A 24,903-nucleotide genomic window follows, 5' to 3' on the forward strand; every position below is an offset into this window, starting at 1 on the left:
TTATGAACAAGTTAAAAAGCACAGGTCTCAGTACCGATCCTTGGGGGACTCCACTTTCTATATCCCTCCATTGGGAGAACTGTCCATTTATTCCTACTTGCTACTTAACCGTTTCCTGATCCACAAGAAGATCTTTCCTCTTATTCCATGACTGCTAAGCTTACTGAGGAGTCTTTGGTGAGGTACCTTGTCAAAAGCTTTTTCAAAGTCTAAGTACACTATGTCAACAGGATCACCTCTATCTATATAATAAAATAATAATAAATAAAATTTTATTTGTGAGTCGCCTATCTGGCCGAATTAACGGCCACTCTAGGCGACGTACAATAACACAATAAGCTATTTTGCTATGGGCGGTATATAAATTGAACGAAATAAATAAATAAAATAAATAAACATATGAATAAAAAAACAGTCAATAATTAATCTAAAACCAGCCTTCCAATTAATAATATCATAAAAACTAATCCACCCCAAAAACCCTGAATAGCTAGGTCTTCAAGGCCCGGCGGAAACCCATCAGGGAGGGGGCATGTCGAAGGTCAAAAGGAAGGGAATTCCAGAGGGTGGGGGCCACAATCGAGAATGCCCTCTCTCTGGTCCGCACCAGCCTGGCTGTTTTGACTGGCGGGACCAAGAGGAGGTCTTGTGTGGCTGATCTCGTCAGGCGGAATAATTGGTGATGCTGGAGGCGCTCCTTCAGATAAACTGGGCCAAAATCATATAGGGCTTTAAAGGTCAACAGCAACACCTTGAATTGGGCCCGGTAAACAACTGGTAGCCAGTGTAGGTCCACTAACACCGGAGTTATGTGATCGCGGCGACGGCTGTTCTTAATCAGACGTGCCACCGCATTCTGTATCAGCTGTAATTTCCAGACCGTTTTCAAGGGTAACCCCACATAAAGCGCATTACAGTAGTCTAAGCGAGAGGAGACCAGGGCATGTATCACCCGTGGGAGCAGATGGACAGGAAGGTAGGGTCGTAGCCTCTGTATCAGATGTAATTGATACCAAGCTGCCCTGCTCACTGCCGAGACCTGAGCCTCCATGGACAGCTGGGAGTCAAGAATGACCCCAAGGCTGCGGACCTGGTCTTTTAGGGGTAATCTCACCCCATTAAGCACCAGGTCTATATCTCCCAACCTTCTCTTGTCTCCCACAAGCAGTACCTCGGTCTTGTTGGGGTTTAGCTTCAGCCTATTCTCTCCCATCCATCCACTAACGGATTCCAGGCACTTGGACACGGTATCCACAGCCACCTCTGGCAAGGACTTAAACGAGAGATAGAGCTGAGTGTCATCCGCATAGTGGTGACACTGCAGCCCAAAACTCCTGATGATGGCCCCCAGCGGCTTTACATAGATGTTGAATAGCATGGGGGAGAGGATAGAACCCTGTGGCACTCCACAGTTGAGAGACCAAGGGTCTGAAACCTCATCTCCCAATGCCACCCATTGGTGCCTGTCTGAGAGATAGGAACGGAACCACCGTAAAACAGTGCCCCCTATTCCTAGTCCCTCTAGGCGATTTAAAAGGATACCGTGGTCAACGGTATCGAAAGCCGCTGAGAGATCCAGGAGGACGAGGAAGGTATGTTCTCCCCTATCCAATGCCCTCCTCATATCTTCCACCAGGGCGACCAAGGCTGTTTCAGTTCCATGTCCAGTCCTGAAGCCCGATTGGAATGGATCTAGATAATCTGCTTCATCCAAGTGTGTCTGTAAGCTCTAATAGATTAGTGAGACAGGACATACCCTTGCAGAAGTCATGCTGGTTCTGCTTCAGCAAGGGTTGCTCTTTTATTGCTTGGTTATTTTATGTTTAATAATACTTTCTACCAGTTTTCCTGGGACAGATGTTAAGCTTCAATTAGTGCAGAATACAGCTGCCCAATTGTTGACAGGTTCAAGGTGAGCAAATCATATAACACCAATCCTGTTCCAGTTACACTAGTACCTGCATGCTTCCGGGCCCAATTCAAAGTGCTGGTTTGACATATAAAGCTCTTTATGGCTCAGGACCCCAATATCTTGTGGAATGCCTTTCCCAATATGAACCTACCAGACCCTTAGATCTTCTGAGGCCGTTCTCTAAATCCTTCTTCTGAAGGAGTCTTGGAGGGCAGTGACAAGGGAGAGGGCCTTTTCAGTTGTGGCTCCCCATCTATGAAATACACTCCTGAGTGAGGTCCACCTGACACGTTCATTGACATCTTTTCTGCACCAAGTAAAGACTTACCTTTTTCCCCAGGCATTTGATAGTCTCAGATGATGTTGTTTGTTATTAATATGCTGCCAAAGCTACCTATGGCTGTATGGGGATATTGTTGTTTATTGTTTTGTTTTATAGCATATTTATTTTTGTTTCTAACAGTGTTGTAAGTTGCTTGGAGACCTTTGAGTAACAAGTGATTAATAAATCTAATAAGAATAATAAGAATAATAAGAATAAATATTTCATTTACTTGTTGCACATCATTAACTTTGAACAATTTAAAGGTTTTCCAATATCAGGATTGTTAATGACTTTTTCTTGACAGATTCCTAAATACAAGAAATATGCAATTAGATGTGTTAAGTTCCATATTATTGATACTTATAAAAGAACAGTTGAATAATTTGTTTAAATGATAATCAAAAGTTTTCATGTTTCTGCCTAAACTCTTTTACTGGAACACATCAAGGCCACATGTCCAGATAGTCATTAATGCATATGTGTGAGTTTTGAACGTTTTCACAGCAGCCAATCATTTGGCTAAAAAGGACAGTCGTTTTAAACTGGAATGCAGCTTGCCCAAATGTTTGGCTGCTGAAAACTTTCAATACATGCTTTCTTATAGTCATGACACTGTTCAGAGGTTGTGTCTGGAATATAAATGCATAAATTTCATACAGCTATAACTCTTATGCACATTTACAACAAATCAAATAACAAACAACATCATTGTGAAGGTTTGGCAGAGCTAGGTTTGTGATGACTGAAGATATCAGCAGAATTCTTGGAGGAGTGAGGCCTATGTAATACATGACTGACCTTTTCCCTTCAGTTTGATCAAGCGCGACTAATTGGGTAGTAGAGGTTACTGATACCTCTTTGAAGAAAGGTAAGATCCTAATGACATTAAAGGAAGCTGCAGTGAAACCCAGCTTACTGTATAACTCTCAGCCAGTTTCAAATATTCCAGATTTTGACATGGTGGTATCTTAACTTCAGGTTATCCTGCATTGCATTACCTGGATCTATTTCAATCTGGCAGATCTATTTTTGTCATCAAAAGTGTCTTGCTTCGCTCGAGTGGAAAATCTGCACCAGGTGATGGATAAGGATATTGGTGGCTGGTGATCCCTGGACCTGGTGGGACTGCTTTGGAGCCAAAGATGTCTAGTTTTCTCCCTATCCTTCTCATGTGTATGGAAACAGTAGACACTTAAGCACTGCAGTTGTACAAATACTTTATTTTTGTCAACAGTGTAATTTAGATGTAACTTAATCTTCTATCCTACTTACCTGGGAGTAAATCCCATTGAGCTCATTGGGGTTTACTTCAAAACAGACATGTATGTAGGATTGCACTGTCACAGACAAGTAACTTAGAGGTAAACAGAAAATGCATGTATCCAAAGTAAACCACTGGAATAAATTTTACCTCCTCTCTTGCAATTAGAAATATAGTCTCATTTCTATGTGCTGCAACAAAGAATAAGTTACTTGTGGGTCCTTGATGACTATAAGATTAGATTAACACATAAATTCCTCACCCCCTCCATTGTTTCAACATGTCCAGAAAATTATATGTCTCGTAAATCCTATGTCTGACAGTGCATTTCTGTCAGAGGCAGAACTTAATCTGCAGTCTCATACATGTACCCATTTAATTCAATGATACTTAGCACAGTGGGGAGGAGAGCCTGGCTGGGAGTCCAGAGTCTGTGAGTTCAAATCCCCTCTCGTGTTTCCTGGGTGTAAAGGGCCAGCTAAAGATCACCCCCACAGTGAGTGGCTCAGGGGTTACGTGCCGTGCCACCTGTGCAGCCGTGGGCAAGCTGCATAGTCCCAAGGAACCCAGTTGCCCCCCAGCTGACAGTTGCGGACAAGGAAGGGGCTGGCTTGTGGCTGTGGCAAGCTGAGCAGGCCCTAGCCAGCTAGGGAGGAGTAGCCTCAGAGGGAGGCAATGGTAAACCCCCTCTGAATACCGCTTACCATGAAATCTGTATTCATAGGGTCACCATAAGTCGGAATTGACTTGAAGGCAGTCCATTCCACTTAACTCTGAGCAGACATGTATAGGATTGCACTCCAGTAGATTATTTCAGGGACTGCACTTCTGTCTATTAAGGCTACACTAACAGCAACAACCATGTATATTATGAAATAATCATATATGAGCAGGAGTAGGGTTACACCATAGTAACTCTGTGCTCCTACCCATGTCCAATAATTCCATGGGGCTTACTCCCTGACCCTGGTAAGCATATGTAGGATTGCAGCATAAATTGGTTAGTCAAAGGTGCTACACATGACTGTTAACAAGGGACCTAATAAGCTTCCAGCCCTAGGGGAAAAGAATACCCCCCACACTGCTTGTTGTTTTCCATATCTTCTTTTCAATAATGTGAAGTAAGGTGGAAGGATATTAAGTGGAGTAGGACCTGGGAGACAAGAGTTCAAATCACCACTTGGTAATGAAGTTCAGTGGCTATTTGGGGTAGTAACCATCTCTCGGCCTAACCTAACTTATAGGATTGTTGTGAAGATAAAATGGAGAAGAGGAGAATCATTAATGCAACCTTGAGCTCCTTGGAGGATAGGTGAGTTATAAATATAATAATAAATAAATAAATAAATAATGATAAGTCTTTTTCCAGACTGCCTGTTGCTGATTATGAATTGGTGGAGTGTGGTGTGTGTGTGTGCAAGAGAGGGCTGGGATTGGGTTTGGAATCAGGAAAGAAAATGTGCAAAGGAAAGAGACTGCCAACCCAAATGACTTTGGCTTCAAACTACAGAAAAAGTGCAAAGGGAAGTTGAAGGGGTGAGCGAAGAAAGAAATGACAAGATTTCTTTGCAAAATAATTTAATTGGCGTAGAAAATAAAAGTTGCTAAGAGAAGAAAAAGAAGGGAAGACCTTATAATACCACAGCAGCACTGAATCCAGTAGACCATAGTAGGCAGGAAAATGTATTTAATCTTTGATTTTAAAAATGCATGTTTGATTTCCCCCTTGAAACAGATCATAGCAATCCATTAAGATCCAAATTCTCTCCTCCCACACCTTCATTGGGAGCAGTATATCTGAACTCTCACCCTTCTCTCCTCCCTAGAAATTTAGCAGTTGAACCCCTCCATGCACACGCATGCGCACACGCACACATAGAGAGACAGAGGTTGCAATCCTATACACATTACCTAGAGTAAACATACATTGGATTGTGCAGGATTGTTTCACCTCATCAACTGTTACTGAAGGCACAAGAGCAGTGATGGAGAAGGGGGTGGAAAGAAGAGAAAAAGCAAACAAGAAGCAAATGAGAAGACCCATTACTGGGGACACTGCAACATAAGCCAGAATTTGGTCTTCCAGGGGAAAGGGGACTGCCAGAGACACACCTTAATGAGTGATGTGACCCAACCAGGAGAGGCAACCAAAAATACTAAATATATTTATTATAGGAAGAGACTCACACTTTATCCACCATAGTGCTCTCTCTCTCACACACAAGGTCACAAAACAAATGCCTAACCAAAAGAACAAAGCTCCTCAAAGTAGTGAACACTCCCTGCCTCCTCCCTGGTTATCAGAACATGCTAAGAGCTATGAGGAGGTATGTCTTTGAAGGAAACAGCTCTCAGCATGCTCAGAACACATAATCTGTTATTTAATCCACCAGGCTACTAGGTTTAGCCTGAAGCTGATCTACTAATGCTCTACCATGGCTGTATGTGTATGCTAATCGTTGTGTCCTGATTGATTGCCCTCATGACAAGAGGAGGGGGTGGAAAGCTGTGATGAAACTGCTAGGGCTGACAGTAGTAAAATGCTATTTTTTCTAGTGATACTTCTGCCTGGAGGCAGGTGGGAGAGACCTCCTGGCCACAGCCATAGTTTTGGATTAGGATTTATTTATTTATTTATTAAACTTTGGACTTTATCCTAAGTGTTATGAATGCAGCATTTCTTGCTAAACAAATTGAAAAGCAAAATATACATCTGCACAGTTGTTTTTGAAAACTACCGAGCTGAAACCTACTTTCATGTGGCATCCACAGTGCAGATACTTGGCAATATGATGGTGCTGAAAGTTAATCTAGAAACAATTGCCAGCAGAATTAACAGCACAACCAAAATTGTCTTATGTGCTGCTGCTGAAATAGATAGACTTCAAGGTGGAAGTGGTCAGGAGAATAAAACGTGTTTATGACAAAATGTAGAGACATCTTCAGAAGCCCATTTAACTGAAGCATCTTTCTTCATTTGCATTTGTTCAAGAGTGTCCAATAGATATATGAATTTAAATGTGAGTTTCTGCAAGACCTGCTCCCTGCATTTCTGGCTGATTTCCACCTGGCCTGGAAGGGCGGGGCCCTGTCTCTCTCCAGCTACAAAAGCAGCAACTGCTGAAGGGGCCAGAGACCATCTACCTGTGTGAGTTTCTGCAAGACCTGCTCCCTGCATTTCTGGCTGATTTCCACCTGGCCTGGAAGGGCGGGGCCCTGTCTCTCTCCAGCTACAAAAGCAGCAACTGCTGAAGGGGCCAGAGACCATCTACCTGTGTGAGTTTCTGCAAGACCTGCTCCCTGCATTTCTGGCTGATTTCCACCTGGCCTGGAAGGGCGGGGCCCTGTCTCTCTCCAGCTACAAAAGCAGCAACTGCTGAAGGGGCCAGAGACCATCTACCTGTGTGAGTTTCTGCAAGACCTGCTCCCTGCATTTCTGGCTGATTTCCACCTGGCCTGGAAGGGAGGGGCCTTGTCGCTCTCCAGCTACAAAAGCAGCAACTGCTGAAGGGGCCAGAGACCATCTACCTGTGTGAGTTTCTGCAAGACCTGCTCCCTGCATTTCTGGCTGATTTCCACCTGGCCTGGAAGGGCGGGGCCCTGTCTCTCTCCAGCTACAAAAGCAGCAACTGCTGAAGGGGCCAGAGACCATCTACCTGTGTGAGTTTCTGCAAGACCTGCTCCCTGCATTTCTGGCTGATTTCCACCTGGCCTGGAAGGGAGGGGCCTTGTCGCTCTCCAGCTACAAAAGCAGCAACTGCTGAAGGGGCCAGAGACCATCTACCTGTGTGAGTTTCTGCAAGACCTGCTCCCTGCATTTCTGGCTGATTTCCACCTGGCCTGGAAGGGTGGGGCCCTGTCTCTCTCCAGCTACAGAAGCAGCAACTGCTGAAGGGGCCAGAGACCGTGTGTGTGTATGTGTGCGTGAACCTGCTGCTCGGGATGTCTATAGACTACTGGGGTTTTGTTTAGTATTATATGTTATATTTTACTCTATGTTATATTTTAGTCTATGTACGCCGCCTAGAGTGGCCATTAATTCGGCCAGATAGGCGGCCTAGAAATAAAATTTTATTATTATTATTAAATATACATATAGTATATATGATATAATCACCTCAAACATGATACACTGGACTAGAAAAGACACAACTAATTTTTTTTAAAAAAAACCCTATCAATTCACTTCTAGTGTACAAATTGGTATATCAATGATTCTAAATCAGATGGAATTATACAATACTTCACTATCCTCCTCCTTGGATTATACTTTTTTGTTTTGCCAGTTTTAGAATGCTTATTGTACTGATCCATATCATCAACTATTTGCAGACAGATTACTATTTAGCAGTTATCACACGATAAAAAGTAAGAATTGCCTTGCTGCATCAGTGTCCTCCATTTAGTCCAGCATTCTCTCTCTGGTTAGATGCTAGAGGAAGCTTAAAACCCAGACATGAAAGTGGCAGATTTATTCTTATAATCAGGTTTTATAATCTGACAAATACTGGCTTTTAATATGGAGCACAAGTATGACTACTTCACAATGGTTCATTTAAAATGTTTGAAATTTAAATATTTGAGCGAATGCATGAATATTTGTAAAATGAATATAAATAAATATTTATTAGATGAAAACACTCCTAATTATTTTTCAGATAATTATATAGAGTTGGATCCAAAGAACCATGAGTGGAAGGAAAGGAAAAGAGCTGCTCATGCTGTCTTGACATGCTTATGCAAGAGTTCTCCCAGAGGTATAATAGGTAGTTCTATAGCAGTTCTCTTGGTTTTCTGCTACCACAATAAGAAAAACATCCTTGATTTTAGCTTCATTTTTTTCCACAATGTTCCATACCTTTCATGAGCAAAAGACACTTTCTGTATGCAAAAAAATATTTTGTATGTAAAACAAACTTTATCCTAAATATTATTCTGATATGCACAGAATGAAAAGTAAATAAAGTATCTTATGAGCTTAATCAAAATTTGTAGAGAAAAATATTGTGAATTAAATGCAATGGAAGAACAAAATAATTATTCATTGCTAAAGCTAAAATAGCTTTGCACTTTGGTTAAAACAACCAAATTCATTTCACACAAGGACTTTAACTTTTTTAAAAAAATTAATCTAGGACTGTAATTGCTCATAAAATCCTCCTCCCTGACTCAATATGTACACATGAATTACGATTACAGGAACAATTTTATTATCTTTTTCAAATGAAACTTATTTTTCATTATAAACAGGCCCAGTCTCTGGTTCCACACTGTGAAATACCCATTAAACATATAGACCTCAATCCAAAGAACTACATGCTGAGCTTTGTACATGCTTCATCTTTTTCTGACAGCACTTCCCTGAGCTACCTGAGAAGTCATGGCCAATACAGCAATCCCCTAATGCAGACTAAGGAACAGCTGTTGGAGAATAAGTGAGAGGATCCAACAAGCAGAAGCAAACTATGTATACCCCTGAAGGGCTATTTGGATTGCAATAACACTATTACACGTTATATTTATAACATTATGTACACCTATTTTCAAGTAGACGTTTTAATAATATGTTTCATTTGCCAAGTTAAAAATAATATTATTGATGCAACAGCATTAGATATCCATGATTATGGGTGTATATATGCAAATGAACAAATAAAACCTTAACCCACCATATCTTTTTCTCCAGTTTGTAAGCTGCCACTCGTGAAAAGTATGGTGTAGATGGTAGAATGATACTGTACCTGATTAGCTCTGGAGGTGGTCATGGGATCAGATGGAGAGGACTTGGTGGTAGTTGGGGATGATGGCAATGTCTGGGAACAAAGCAGTTCAGGAGCAAATCAACCTCAACAAGCCTTAGACTGAACAGTTAAAAAAAATTAAACAAATGTAATGTAGTTGAAAATTAAATAGAAAAAGCCTGAGACTTAAATTTTTCTTCGTCATTGGAACTTAATGGAATTTAATGCCAATCAAGCAAATAACTAATGCATGTAAGTATGCATGCATATGTATGTAAAACAAATTAATGGCTTAAAATCAAGATGGTAAACTCACAAAATAATAAAATATGCTGACCATATGAATAATATATTCTTTCCCATACTTGTTTCTTGGGGAAAGTAAAAGCTAGTAGAAACGAACACAAATTCCAACAAGTTCAATGAGCAGATATGCTGTATAACCACAAATCTGATAAAAATGTTTGAAAGATTAAAGCTCGTATCTGATATATTTTCCTCTCCTCATTCCATCTTCATTTTGTTATAAAAAGTTGGCTCCATAGTGATCCATATCTTAAAAGCATTAGTCAAATGATTGGATCCAGAACTTTACCCGAAGGATGCTCTGCTGAAGAAATGGAGTGATTTTCACTTATTGCCCCAAAGCTCCTGATGAACCCTGAAAAGTTGTTCTGAAGGGTCAAAGAACATCCCTCTTCTTGGGACCAGCATGGGAGGTGTGTTGGGGGTTGCAAGTGATGGGGGAATTGGTGAAAATCACCCTGACCCTTTCCTCTGGTGGGAGCCGCTACTGGATCTTCATCCCTTATGTGAATGGATGGGCAAGTCTGGATCCAATCCAAAGTTTATAAAGCAATACATTTCTACAATATTTATTTATTTTTCTTTAAAGCAAATCATGACATGAATAAAATTACAAACATTACAACAGAACTTCACCAACATATTTATCATTTATGTTAAAAATGCTAAACTAAGAAGAGAAATTGTTAATAATGTACCATTAGTCAATGTTTAAAACAAATACTTATGTGTTGATATTTCTTCTTCATAAAACATCAGGTTAGCAATACTTGCTAATAAATAATCATTCATTTGAAATATATGCACAGCTCTTCAACATGGTCTAATCACAATGGTCAGGTTTTAAATTTTACTGAGACATCCATACTTCAACTGAAGATTGAATAGTGTTTTTTAAAAAAATAATTAAACAAAATTTTGAGTATTTAAATGTTTGCAATAATAGCAATTGTAATGAAAGTAAAAAGGAATCTAAATACTTTGCAGTAAATAATTTATATAATTTATCAATATACATCAAATACTATATCTAGGAATGGTTGATCAATGTGGCAAATGCTACAGTTCCTGAAACTGCAATTCCGTAGAAATGTTTCTTGGTAGATATTAATGTGAGAGCTGCAGAATGTGAGGCAGCTGTGAGTTATCAGCATTTGAATCATGTCTATGCTTAAATTTCAGTTCTTTAAAAACAAATCATAGATATAAACCTATGAATTTAATTAGAGAACTTCTAACTGGCCTGAATGGCTCTATCTGAAACAGACCAAAGGATGGCATGATAATGTTTCTGTCTAATTGTTAAAATATTTTGTAGCTTAATTTATAAAATGAGAAGACAGATAGGGCATATTAAAATGAAACCTACACCCTGTTATGGAATGGTACCCATGAACTGGAATAATAGTTGGAGACAAACCAACGAGTCACCACCTTGCTTAAAAGCAGGACATGCTTTACATATCCTTTCCTTTGAAAACGTCCAAAAGAAATTTAACATCTGAAAATAGCTTATTTCATTTCTTAACTGCTATTACACCAATGAAATGCTTTGCTAATTTTCAACGTAACTCTGTCTTCATAAGGTTTAAAATCTATCCCTTCTATTGACAGAGGACAGGGAGACCAATTCTCCAGTTGTTAACATTGTCCTTGAGTTGTGGTTCTCAGAAAGGAACACAGTGTGCTAGCTGTATGAAAATAGAAATGGGACTGCCTTGAGGTCGATCCCAACTTATGGCTACCCTATGAATAGGGTTTTCATGGTAAGCGGTATTCGGAGGGGGGTTACCATTTCCTCCCTCTGGGGCTAGTCCTCCCCAGCTGGCTAGGGCCTGCTCAGCCACAAGCCAGCCCCTTCCTTGTCGATAACTGCCAGCTGGGGGGCAACTGGCCTCCTTAGGACTAGGCAGTTTGCCCATGGCTGCACAGGTGGCAGGGCACATAATCCCTGAGCCACTCACTATGGGGCTCATCTTTAGCTGGCTATAATGTTTAGCCTAATATATACAGCTAGCATGACAGCTGGTATAGCACAGTGGGGAGGAGAGCCTTGCTGGGAGTCCAGAGTCTGTGAGTTCAAATCCCCGCTTGTGTCTCCTGGGTGTAAAGGGCCAGCTAAAGATCACCCCCACAGTGAGTGGCTCAGGGGTTACGTGCCCTGCCACCTGTGAAGCCATAGTCCCAAGGAGCCCAGTTGCCCCCAGGTGGCAGTTGTGGACAAGGAAGGGGCTGGCTTGTGCAGCTGTGGCAAGCTGAGCAGGCCCTAGTCAGCTGGGGGGGACTAGCCTCAGAGGGGCTATTCATAGGGTAGCCATAAGTCAGGATTGACTTGAAGGGAGCCCATTTCCATTTCGGCTGAATTGATGTCATGGAAAGTTCACATCCATCCTAACTCCATAATATGAGCAATACTGTATTTGTGAACACAACTTCTGTAAGGACAGTGAGGGTTGTTTTGGCTGGGAAGCATTTCATAAAGCTCTTGATTTCCATTGGTCCTGTGTTCTGCTGGAAGGAAGTTAGAGGCATTAGTGACAGGAAGAGATTGAGGGTCCAGATCACTGAATAGAATGGTGGATGCCACAGTGGAAGGAGAAAATGGCACACAATAAGCGGTTTATAGAAAGAAGGAATGTAAAAGGATGAAATGGGTGGAGAAGGCAAGATTTGAGAAAAACTAGCACAAGAAGTATGGAGATGAGAAAAGCAGAAGCCAAGGAAAAAGAGAGAATAGGGAAAATGTTATATGGGATGTAGGGATGAGAGGGATTGTGTGCTGTTGACAGGAAAGAGCCATGAATGCAGGGGTGAAAGGAGTAAAGCTGAGTGGGGAAAAAGGTCCACGAGGCTGAAAGGAGGACAAATCTGGCAGTTCATCAAGAAGCAGGGACCTGAGGGAAGGATAGGTTAAAGACGTAGAAGCCTAAAAGAAAGAACACTGTGTGATAGATGGAGAAGCAGTGGGGAAAAAGGAGCTGAAGAAAAATTGCTTCTTTGAAAAACCTAATCAGGGGTGACATGCCATTATCTCAGAAGATAGTGCGTAGGTAAAGTGAACTTTGGAGAATGTGGAACTATAGTCTAGAGTGCTAACAAGCCAATGAAGAAAAAGCAGTGGGCTGCAACTAAAATTTACATAATGATTTGAACTAGCACACCTCTACCTTATTAATTTCTATATTATTGTACAAATTATATATTCTATTTTATGTTTTAACTGCTTTTTTCAAAATATTTATCTTCACAATAATTCTTGGAGGAAGAACATATTTTGCTCAAAGTCCCACATTAAATGTTGTGGACTTTAGAACCCTAAACTCAACCTCCCAATTATCAAACATACTGTATTATCTAAATTGCATCTTTATTAAAAGAAATGATGCTCCTATTAATGCGCCAGCCAAAGAGAGGAAAACCCTCAAGGTGCCAAACCAGAAGACAGCAGAGAGTGAAGATTTTTATTGCAGCCCAACATAACCCTTTGTCAAGGGCAATCTGCAATCTATCTATCTATCTATCTAGCTAGCTAGCTAGCTAAGACAGTTTAGAAAGCAACAAACAGAACTTCACTCAAGCTTGCTCTGGATCCCTATAAGGATTCCGTTAATCACCTAATATATATATATATAAACGTAATTGTGATTAACGAAACAGAAGTTTTTATTATATTAACAAAACATTTCAGCTTCCACCTTCATCAGCTGCCAACTCACTCTGAAAAGGCAGGTCAATAGTCTGGGGGTGCTCCTGGATCCATTTTTGTCGCTAGAGGCCCAGGTGACCTCTGTGGCTAGGAGTGCCTTTTACCAGCTTTGGCTGGTAAGACAGCTGCAGCTGTTTCTGGACCGGGATAGCCTGACCACTGTTGTGGACCACAAATGACCTACGCACGTGCTTCAGGAACCACAATTCGGAATTTTGACAAAAAAAGGGGGGCAACCAGTTGCAAAGCATTTTAACATCGAGGCTCACAGCCTGTTGGACTTTTCCATTACAGCGATAGAGATGCCAGCAGATCCAGCAGCATTGACCAAAAGGGAGAACTTTTGGATTTACTCTCTGGACACATTGGCACCACATGGCCTGAACTTGGAGGACAGTACCACCACTACTTAGCTTCTGCAAATGAAGCCCCTCTGAGCATTCCATCCTCAAAGCTCTATAACTGCCACCTTGGTAACAGCATTTGTATGTTAGCAGCTGATGAAGGCGGAAGCTGATACCACTTTAAAACATCATAAAAACAGACCTTAAAATACATTAAAACAAAACATTGTTAAAAATTTTTTTAAAAAAGCTTTCAAAACATATTTTTTTGAAAAAAAAAGGTTTTAAAAAAGAGAAGGTTTAAAAACGTATTAAAAAGCAATTCCAACACATATGCAGTCTGGGATAAGGTCTCAACTTAAAAGGCTTGTTGAAAGAGGAAGGTCTGCAATAGGTGCCGAAAAGATAACAGACATGGCACCTAATATTTAAGGGTAGGGAGTTCCACAGGATAGGTGCCGCCACACTAAAGGTCCGTTTCCTATGTTGTACAGAACAGACCTTCTGACAGAATGGTATGTGCAGGAGGCCCTCACCTCAGAGTGCAGTGATCGACTGGGCATATAAGGGATAAGAGGGTCTTTCAGGTATCCTGGTCCCAAGCTCTATAGGGCTTTGTACACCAAAACTAGAACCTTGAACTTGGTCTGGTAGCAAATGGGCAGCCAGTGCAATTCTTTCAGTAGTGGAGTGACATGTTGACGATACCCTGCCCCAGTGAGCAGTCTCGCCACCACATTTTGCACCAGCTGCAGTTCCAGACCAACCTCAAGGGCAGACCCATATACAGTGCATTATAGCAATCCAGCCTGGAGGTTACCAGCGCGTGGACAACAGTGGTCAGGCTATCCCGGTCCAGAAACAGCTGCAGCTGTCTTACCAGCCAAAGCTGGTAGAAGGCACTCCTAGCCACTGAGGTCACCTGGGCCTCTAGCGACAAAAATGGATCCAGGAGTACCCCCAGACTATGGACCTGCCTTTCAGAGTGAGTATGACCCCATCCAAAGCAGGCAACTGACCAATTATCCGAACTTGAGAACCATCAACCCACAGCGCTTCCGTCTTGCTAGGATTCAGACTCAGTTTATTGGCACTCATCCAGCCCACCACCAAGTCCAGGCAGTGGTCCAGGGCTTGCATGGCCTCTCCCAATTCAGATGTTACAGAGAAACAGATCTGGGTATCATCAGCATACTGCTCACACCTCGCCCCAAATCTCCTGAAGACCACTCCCAAGGGCTTCATATAGATGTTAAACAGCATGGGGGACAAGATGGTACCCTGCGGCATTGCACAGCACAACTGCCAGGGGGCTGAAAGACAATCACCCAATGCTATTCTCTAAAAACGATAATGGAGATAGAATTGGAACCACTGTAAAACGGTGCCTCCAATACCCATCTCACCAAGTCAGCCCAGGATACCATGGTCAATGGTATCAAAAGTCACTGAGAGATCAAGTAAGTATAACAGGGTTGCACTCCCCCTGTCCTTTTCCTGATAAAGATCATCAGGGCGACCAAGGCCGATTCAGTCCCATAACCAGGCCTGAACTCAGAATGCAGTTTGCAATTGCTGCATCACAACCCTCTCAATCACCTTCCCTAAGAAGGGGGTATTTGCTACTGGTTGGTAATGGTCACAAACCAGTGGGTCCAGGGTGGGCTTTCTCAGCAGCAGCCAAATCACCGTCTCTTTCAGGGCAGCTGGAACCACTCCCTCCTGCAATGATGCATTGACAACACCCTGGATCCACTCAGTCAAACCCCCTCTGGAAGCTTTAACAAGCCAAGAAGGGTGGAGAGGACATGTTGCTGGCCGCATAATTGCAATCACCTTGTCTATGTCATCAGACTGCATCAACTGAAATCATTCCCAAGAAGTTGCAGCAGACGTTGCACTGGACACATCATTGGGGACTACACTAGATGTGGATGGGGCATCAAGACTGCTATGGAGGCGAGCAACTTTACCCTCAAAGTGCCTTGCAAACAATTCACAGTGGATCTCCGAAGGCTCTGAAACTCCATTTCTTGGAGCTGATGTCAACAGACCCCTGACAATATGGAAAAGTTCCACTGGACAGCTACTTGAGGATGAGACAGAGGCAGAGAAGTGGGCCTTCTCTGCCACCCTCACTGCCACACAGTAGACATGGTTATGATGTTTTACTCATGCCCGATCATCCATACAGCATGTCTCTCACCACTTGTACTCTAGCTGTCATCCAGCCGTTTTCATTGCCCTTAGCTCACTGATGTACCAAGGGGCAAACTGGGCTCTGCAATGCCAGAGAGGGTGCTCAGGGGCAACCATGTCAAGAGCTGAATATGCCTCGCTGTTCCATAGTGTGACAAGGGCTTCAACAGGGTTACCTGCTCTCTATCTACTAGGAACTCCCCCAGGGCATTCAGGAATCCAGTGGATTCCATTAGGCTCAGGGGGCGGACCATCTTAATCTGTCCACCATCCCTGCAGGGAAGGATTGGAGCCATAAGTCTAAACTTCACCAGGAAGTGGGCTGACCATGACAATGGGGTGACATCCACCCTTCCTATCTCCAGACCACCCTTTCCTCCATCTGGAGCAAAAACCAAGTTGAGGGTGTGTCGGGCCGGTGATAGCTTGAGACAGCCCCATGGTTGTCATGGAGGGCATGAAGTCCCAAGCCTCAGCATGGACATTGAAATCACCCAGCACTATCGTTCTGGGCTCCTCCAACACCACAGCTGAGATGGCCTCTGCCAGGTCAGTCAGAGAAGCTCCCGGGCAGCAGGGTGGACGGTACACCAGCAGCAACCTTAGTTTACTGTCTCCTTGGCCTGACATCAGGTACAGGTCCTCTCAGCTGGCTCCAAGACAGAGTAGTTTCCTGGTGACAGAGTTGGAGGTTCTGTAGACCAGAGCAACTCTTCCCCCGTGCCTGCAGCCTGTGCTGGTTGTGCACTGAGTATCCAGGTGGGCAAAGCTGGGTCAGATTATCTCCTCCCAGCTCACCCATCCAGGTCTTGGTGATGCACACCAAATTGGCACCTTCATCCACGATCAAATCATGGATGAGTGTCGTCTTATTGCGTACTGATCTGGAGTTAAACAACACACACACAGGCCAGTGGGCACAGCAGATGAGCAACGAGGAACCTTTCCATGAGAGGAGTGGCAGCAAGGAACAAGGCGTAGATAACCTTACTATTGTCTTCTATGGTAATTCACCACCTCCCCATGGCTATACTTCCCTCTACCTATGATCACTGAAATTGGGGTGGCATCACCCATGCCCCTTTTTACTAAGACTCCTCCTAAACACCTGATATGGACCTGATATGGTTGCCAGGCCCGGCCTCCAAGAGGTCTTCTGTATCTTTAAAAATTGTGCAGGGGGAAAGCAGAGGATCAGTCTCAGGCCCTGAACCTGGCAACACTATACCCCACTCATTACTTCTGCCCAGTTTGAGAAGAAACCATTGATAAGCACTCTTTGAGTATGATTCTGGAGCCAACTGTGGATCCAGCTGATAGTTGTTCCATCCAGCCTACATTTAGCTAGCTTGCTAATCAGAATATCATGGGGCACTTTTTCAAAAGCTTTGCTGAATTCGAGATATATTATGTCCACAGCATTCCCACAGTCTATAAGGGAGGTTACCTGATCAAAAAATGAGATGAGATTAGTTTGGCAGGATTTGTTCTTCATAAATCCATGTTGGCTCCTAGTAATCACTGCATTGTTTTCAAGGTGCTTACGGACTGACTGCTTTATAATCTGCTCCAGAGTTTTTCCAAGGATTGTTGATTGGCTGACTGCTCTGTAGTTCCCCGGATCCTCCATTTTCTCTCTTTTTGAAGGTAGGGACAACATTAGCTCTCCTCCAGTCATCCAGCACTTCACCAGTTCTCCATGATTTCACAAAGATAATAGACAGCGGTTCTGAGTAGGGTTGCCAGGTCCATGGCCTGAGACTGATCTTGTATCTTTAGAAGAGAAAGTCAGCCAAGTGCAGGTGTTCTTGCAACTCTGTAATGGGGAAAAACCACAAGGTGGAATTCTCACTTCCCCCTGCACAACCTTTAAAGATACAGAAGACCTCTTGAAGGCTGGGCCTGGCAACTAAGAAGTCTTCTGTATCTTTAAAAGATGTGCAGGGGAAAGGGAGAATTCCACCTTGTGGTTTTTCCCATTACAGTTGCAAGAACACCTGCACTTGGCTGACTTTCTCTTCGCCTAAAGATACAGGATCAGTCTCAGGCCAAGAACCTGGCAACCATAGTTCTGAGAGTTCTTTAGTCAGTTCCTGCAATACTCTAGGATGCAGTTTATTTCAAGCTCCAGTCCTGCCCCTTCTACTTCATGTTTCCCAGGAGGGTCATAGACCCTTTTTTGGGAGAAGACTGAGCCAAAGCAGGAATTGAGCACTGCTGCCTTTTCTTTGTCATCTGTTATAATTTTGCCATCCGCATTGAGTAGCTGTGCCACCATTTCTTTTCTCTGTCTTTTACTATGGACGTACCTGAAGAAAGCTTTTTTTGGTTGCTTTTAAGCATAGCTACATTCAATTTCTGATTCAATCTGACAGGTCATCCATCAATTTTTTAGATGTTGAAATTTTTAAACAAAACAATTCTGTGCACATCTGTATATAAAAAACCCCACTTATAGGAATTCCTATCTCAGATCTGACAGTCATCACACATGGTATATTAGACATAATTTACCATATGGCCAATTTTTGCAGATGAAATGTAATTGTACTTTGGCCATGGATTTCCATCATAAGGCTTCCATTTTTTCTATGCAATTGCATAATAGAGGTTATCCTGCAGCAGTGCTGGATAAGGAGAAGGAGAGGGCTGCTAAGAAAAATAGATTTGACCTGCTAATTCCTAAATCCCATGCTGTAGAAGATAGATTGGTGTGTTGCCTACCTTATGATCAAGTCAACAGAAATGTGTACAAGAGCATTAGAAAATATTGGCACCTGTTGGATGTCATTCTTGAGTGCAGGAAGCAAACCCTGTTTTCTTTTAAACAGAAAAAAAAACTGAGGGACTGGCTTATTCATAGTAACGCCAGCCTTCCCTTGGGTCCATTTTAAGAGGAGCCTCTATTCCCATAAGACATCATCCATGCGGCCACTGTACTTTTTGCAAATACATCTGCAAGTATCTTTCTTTCTCCAATCCTTTGGACAACAGGGTCTACTTCTTACACCATTTTTCCACATGTAGCAGCACCTCTGTGGTTTATGCAGTTGAGTGCCCCTGTAAAAAACTTTACATTAGGCAAACTAAGAAGCCTCTTAAAAAACATATTGGAGAGCACTTCAGCAATACTCATAACAGCACAGTGGGCTCTCTGTTGGTGATCCATTTTCAGATGTAGAGACATGCTCCTAACAATTTGGTTTTTTGGGTCATAGTAACAGTGCAATGTGTCAATAATTATATTTTATTGAAAAGAGAATTTTTTGGATCCTTTAGCTCAGGTGTGTATCCCCACAGGTTTAAATGAAGGTTTAGGAATAGCTCTCTTGCTATAGCTAGTCCAATGGCATGCATTTGCAGAGCTTGGAAGTAACTCGTTAAAAATAACGAGTTACTTGTAATTTGTTCCTTTTTTGTGTAACGAATGGGTAACTTCGTTACATTTTGCTTGTAAAAGAACGAGTGGTAATTTTATTACTTTTTAGCTGTAACTATAACGTTTGCCGCGTTACATTTGGATGTTACGCTGGGGAGGAAATAGGGGCAGTCTGCTCCTGTGATTGGTGGAAAAAAGACATGTGCCTCTGCAGTGCTGTTCCCTCGTGCTCTGTATTAGGAGGCACGAGGGAGAAAGTGGAGAGCCAGATCGCACCAGAGGGCAAGAAAGGAGAAGGCAGAAGCAGAAGAGCTGAGGTTAGTGATGATGGTGTGTGTGTGTGTGCGCTCCCACTGCTCGACCTGCCACCCCCTTCCCGCCTGTCGCTGCCTCCGCTGCCACCTGTCGCTGGCTCTCCCTCCCCACCGCCGCCTGTCGCTGGCTCTCCCTCCCCGCCGCCGCCTGTCGCTGGCTCTCCCTCCCCGCCGCCGCCTGTCGCTGGCTCTCCCTCCCCGCCGCCGCCTGTCGCTGGCTCTCCCTCCCCGCCGCCGCCTGTCGCTGGCTCTCCCTCCCCGCCGCCGCCTGTCGCTGGCTCTCCCTCCCCGCCGCCGCCTGTCGCTGGCTCTCCCTCCCCGCCGCCGCCTGTCGCTGGCTCTCCCTCCCCGCCGCCGCCTGTCGCTGGCTCTCCCTCCCCGCCGCCGCCTGTCGCTGGCTCTCCCTCCCCGCCGCCGCCTGTCGCTGGCTCTCCCTCCCCGCCGCCGCCTGTCGCTGGCTCTCCCTCCCCGCCGCCGCCTGTCGCTGGCTCTCCGTCCCCGCCGCCGCCTGTCGCTGGCTCTCCCTCCCCGCCGCCGCCTGTCGCTGGCTCTCCCTCCCCGCCGCCGCCTGTCGCTGGCTCTCCCTCCCCGCCGCCGCCTGTCGCTGGCTCTCCCTCCCCGCCGCCGCCTGTCGCTGGCTCTCCGTCCCCGCCGCCGCCTGTCGCTGGCTCTCCGTCCCCGCCGCCGCCTGTCGCTGGCTCTCCGTCCCCGCCGCCGCCTGTCGCTGGCTCTCCGTCCCCGCCGCCGCCTGTCGCTGGCTCTCCGTCCCCGCCGCCGCCTGTCGCTGGCTCTCCGTCCCCGCCGCCGCCTGTCGCTGGCTCTCCGTCCCCGCCGCCGCCTGTCGCTGGCTCTCCGTCCCCGCCGCCGCCTGTCGCTGGCTCTCCGTCCCCGCCGCCGCCTGTCGCTGGCTCTCCCTCCCCGCCGCCGCCTGTCGCTGGCTCTCCCTCCCCGCCGCCGCCTGTCGCTGGCTCTCCCTCCCCGCCGCCGCCTGTCGCTGGCTCTCCGTCCCCGCCGCCGCCTGTCGCTGGCTCTCCGACCCCGCCGCCGCCTGTCGCTGGCTCTCCGTCCCCGCCGCCGCCTGTCGCTGGCTCTCCGTCCCCGCCGCCGCCTGTCGCTGGCTCTCCGTCCCCGCCGCCGCCTGTCGCTGGCTCTCCGTCCCCGCCGCCGCCTGTCGCTGGCTCTCCGTCCCCGCCGCCGCCTGTCGCTGGCTCTCCGTCCCCGCCGCCGCCTGTCGCTGGCTCTCCGTCCCCGCCGCCGCCTGTCGCTGGCTCTCCGTCCCCGCCTGTCGCTGGCTCTCCGTCCCCGCCTGTCGCTGGCTCTCCGTCCCCGCCTGTCGCTGGCTCTCCGTCCCCGCCTGTCGCTGGCTCTCCGTCCCCGCCGCCGCCTGTCGCTGGCTCTCCGTCCCCGCCGCCGCCTGTCGCTGGCTCTCCGTCCCCGCCGCCGCCTGTCGCTGGCTCTCCGTCCCCGCCGCCGCCTGTCGCTGGCTCTCCGTCCCCGCCGCCGCCTGTCGCTGGCTCTCCGTCCCCGCCGCCGCCTGTCGCTGGCTCTCCGTCCCCGCCGCCGCCTGTCGCTGGCTCTCCGTCCCCGCCGCCGCCTGTCGCTGGCTCTCCGTCCCCGCCGCCGCCTGTCGCTGGCTCTCCGTCCCCGCCGCCGCCTGTCGCTGGCTCTCCGTCCCCGCCGCCGCCTGTCGCTGGCTCTCCGTCCCCGCCGCCGCCTGTCGCTGGCTCTCCGTCCCCGCCGCCGCCTGTCGCTGGCTCTCCCCCCCCGCCGCCGCCTGTCGCTGGCTCTCCCCCCCCTGCCGCCGCCTGTCGCTGGCTCTCCTCCCCTGCCGCCGCCTGTCGCTGGCTCTCCCCCCCCCGCCGCCGCCTGTCGCTGGCTCTCCCTCGTCTGTCGCTGCCTCCCCTGATGTGTGGATCAGCTTTCACTGCTACCTTCAGTTTTTAAGGCTACATACAGTCTTTGGAAGTAAGTCCTAAACTAGTTTACCACCTCAGGAAACCTGGTCATGACTGAGCTACAAGCCTTGCAAGCTCCTTTCATGTGTAAAGCACAGATAATTTCTCTGTCCCAGGCGTATTGTACGGGTTCCTGTTTGAGAAGCACTATGTAAGGGTTGCATCTAGAAGTGGTTTCCTTCTTGTGTAAAATGAAGCTCAGCCTATGGAAAGCAGACTTAAAATACCTGGACAGCAGCCCAAACCTAAATGGTGTTCCCCCCTCCCCCAGGACTGGCCTCCTGTTCCCTCCTGGTAGTCTGTTTGAATATTGCACAAGATTCACTTCTTACGATGCAGCATGTGCTGTCTTTGGCCTTTCCAGAAAAATAAGAAAGTGTAATGGTGCCATTAATAGACTTTTCTCACTCTTAAAAGAGCCTCTTCCAATTCCTTTAAATATACCACATGCATTTCATTGTCAACTTGAGGTGGTGGTTGTGCAAAAGAAGTGATTCATAAGGGAGGGGGGAGAAATAAAGTTGGTATGAAACTACAACTCTCCATTTTTATTAATTCATACAATGCCAGTTTTCCTGGGAAGTGATTCAACTGCCTTGCAAGGCAGCCTCTCTGTTATCAATATTCCCCTGCAACGTGCTGCTGCAGAACAGAGCTGGACACATCTGAGGTCCTGTTCTCCGTTCACAGTTGTGACAGCAAACCCCTATAGATTATCCCCCAAAATAAGCAATTGAAAGGTGCAAGCTTGAAGAAAACATTAATCACAGTCTTTAGTCAGTTTACAGAGATCTCTTTCAGGATAAGTTGTTGCAGACACATTCCCCTGTGGGGCACTTTATTCCTGATTGAAACCTCCTGAAAACTATCAACAGAACACTGCAGCATCACTATTTGGCTGAATAAAGAAGCTAAACATTTTGCAAAAATACAAACTACTGGAGCAGTGTTCAGCTTTTTTTTGTTACATCTACAAAGCTTAGAATATTGCACTAACAGTGCAATTCTCTGTGTGCTTATTCAGATGGAATAAATTCAGTGGAACTCCCTGGCTGTTATTATTTAATTAAATGTATTAGTCGCTCTTCTTCACAATAGTGAATCCTAAGCAACATACAATCAACAAATTATATCGAGATTGGAATGCTGCCTGAAAGAGCACAGCTCTTGTGACTGGGGAAGGGTTCTAGCTCAATGGCAAGAGCGTTTGGTTTGCATGCAAAATATGTCAGGTTCACTCCCTGAATTTTTAGATAGGGCTAGGAAACACCCATATCTGAGATCCTGGAGATCCACTTCGAGTCAGGACACATAATACTGAGCTAGATGGACCAGTGGCCTGACTCAGTTTAAAGCAGCTTTGCTATGTACCCAAGACTAAAACAAGTTCTGCGGGCAGAAAATACAAATTCTGCATTTGGAATCCGTTAAAAAACTGGAAAATGATTCATACATACATGGAGAGGGGTAGGCAGAATATAGACTTTTGGGTTTGTTATCTGAGGTGGGGGGCTGTTTGCCAGTTGGGTGGAATATATTTCTTAAGGTATTGTGCCAATTCAGAATTCCCCAGACTTGATTATAATAATCTGATGCATGTGCAGGTAATACAGCATGTACACCAAATGTCAAATAAGGGGCCAGACACACCCATTGCTGCTGGGGTTATCAGGAAGCTTCAGCCATCTTTTCTAGTATGAAATGAATACCTCTTGGCTCATCATGGTAAACTAGAAGTGGGCAGACACTGCACCCACTTCTCACTTGAGGATCTGTCACCAAAGGAAACCAGTGCAGCAGCCTTCTTAGTTCTCTCACAAAGCCAATCTGGGCCTTCAGCTGGTGCCCATTCCTGTCAGAAAACAGCTTCTCCTCATGCTCAGATAGTAACTGACCAGGTCTGCAGACATTCTTTTTATTCCTTGAGGCAATGCCTAAAGCTATATTCTCCACCATACTGTATGGGTTGACCGTCAGCCATCCTTGAGGACCATAAAGGTACCATCTTGTCCCCCATACTGTTTAACATCTATATGAAGCCCTTGGGAGCAGTCATCAGGAGTTTTGGGGCAAGGTGTCAGCAGTACGCTGATGATACCCAGCTCTATTTCTCTTTAACATCTGAATCAGGAGAGGCTGTGCAAGGCCTGGACTAGTTCCTGGACTCTGTGGTGGGCTGGTTGAGGGCAAATCAACTAAGTCTGAACCCTAGCAAGACAGAGACGCTGTGGATTTGTGGTTCCCAAGTTTGGATAATTGGTCAGTTGCCTGCTTTGGATGGGGTTGTACTCCCTATGAAACAGCAGGTCCGTAGTCTGGGGGTACTCCTGGATCCATCTTTGTCACTAGAGGCCCAGGTGACCTCCATGGCTAGCAGTGCCTTTTACCAGCTTTGGATGGTAAGACAGCTGTGGCAGTTTCTGGACAGGGATAGCCTGACCACTGTTGTCCATGCACTGATAACCTCCAGATTGGATTACCGTAATGCACTGTATGTGGGGCTACCCTTGACGTTGGTTCGGAAGCTGCACCTGGTGCAAAATGCAGCAGCGAGACTGCTCACTGGAGCAGGGTGTCACCAACATGTCACTCCACTACTGAAAGAATTGCACTGGCTGCCTATTTGCTACTGGGCTAAGGTTAAGGTTCTAGTTGTGGTGTACAAAGCCCTATACAGCTTAGGACCAGGATACCTGACAGACCGTCTTATCCCTTATATACCCAGTCGATCACTGCACTTTGCAGGTGAGGGCCTCCTGCAGATACCATCTTATCAGGAGATCTGTTCTACACAACATAGGAAATGGATCTTAAGTGTAGTGGCGCCTACCCTTTGGAATTCCCTCCCCTTAAATATTTTTGTTGTTATGTGCCTTCGTTGATTACAACTTATGGCAACCCTATGAATCAGTGATCTCCAAGAGCATGTCATGCACCACCCTGTTCAGATCATGTAAGTTCAGGTCTCTGTGGCTTTCTTTATGGAATCAATCCATCTCTTGTTTGGCTTTCCTCTTTTTCTGCTCCCTTCTGTTTTCCCCAGCATTATTGTCTTTTCTAGTGAATCCTGACTTCTCAGTATGTGTCCAAAGTATGATAACCTCAGTTTCATCATTTTAGCTTCTAGTGATAGTTCTGGTTTAATATGTTCTAACACCCAATTATTTGACTTTTTCACAGTCCATGGTATGCGCAAAGCTCTCCTCCAACACCACATTTCAAATGAGTTGATTTTTCTCTTATCCTCTTTTTTCACTGTCCAACTTTCACATCCATATGTAGAGATCAGGAATATCATGGTCTGAATGATCCTGACTTTGGTGTTCTGTGATATATCTTTGCATTTGAGAACCTTTTCTAGTTCTTTCATAGCTGTGCTCCCCAGTCCTAGCCTTCTTCTGATTTCTTCACTATTGACTCCATTTTGACTAATGACTGTGCCAAGTTATTGATAATCCTTG

The 24,903-nt window shown here is 45.4% G+C and overlaps 1 protein-coding gene and 1 long non-coding RNA gene across 13 annotated transcripts in view; one reads left to right on the top strand and one right to left on the bottom strand.

Annotated features, from left to right (window-relative positions):
- The window catches only part of NOVA1 (NOVA alternative splicing regulator 1), a 288,715-nt gene that overhangs the window by 39,239 nt on the left and 224,573 nt on the right, over positions 1 to 24,903 (bottom strand). For 8 of the 12 annotated variants that reach the window (XM_061611545.1, XM_061611544.1, XM_061611535.1 and 5 more), the window contains one exon: positions 9,240 to 9,311. The exons of 3 other annotated variants lie outside the window; for them this stretch is intronic. In XM_061611545.1, coding sequence (XP_061467529.1) covers positions 9,240 to 9,311 — 72 coding nt within the window. Of the gene's footprint in view, positions 1 to 8,159; positions 8,380 to 9,239; positions 9,312 to 24,903 lie in introns of those variants that run through there. One more of the 12 variants, XM_061611542.1, reaches the window with a different exon arrangement.
- On the top strand, positions 7,159 to 9,047 carry LOC133377450 (uncharacterized). Its single transcript, XR_009760711.1, has 3 exons — positions 7,159 to 7,286; positions 8,157 to 8,255; positions 8,749 to 9,047. It is a non-coding gene; the product is annotated as an uncharacterized LOC133377450 (long non-coding RNA).

The sequence above is a fragment of the Rhineura floridana genome, chromosome 2 (assembly GCF_030035675.1).
Source record: "Rhineura floridana isolate rRhiFlo1 chromosome 2, rRhiFlo1.hap2, whole genome shotgun sequence".
In the NCBI taxonomy this organism is placed as follows: Eukaryota; Metazoa; Chordata; class Lepidosauria; order Squamata; family Rhineuridae; genus Rhineura; species Rhineura floridana.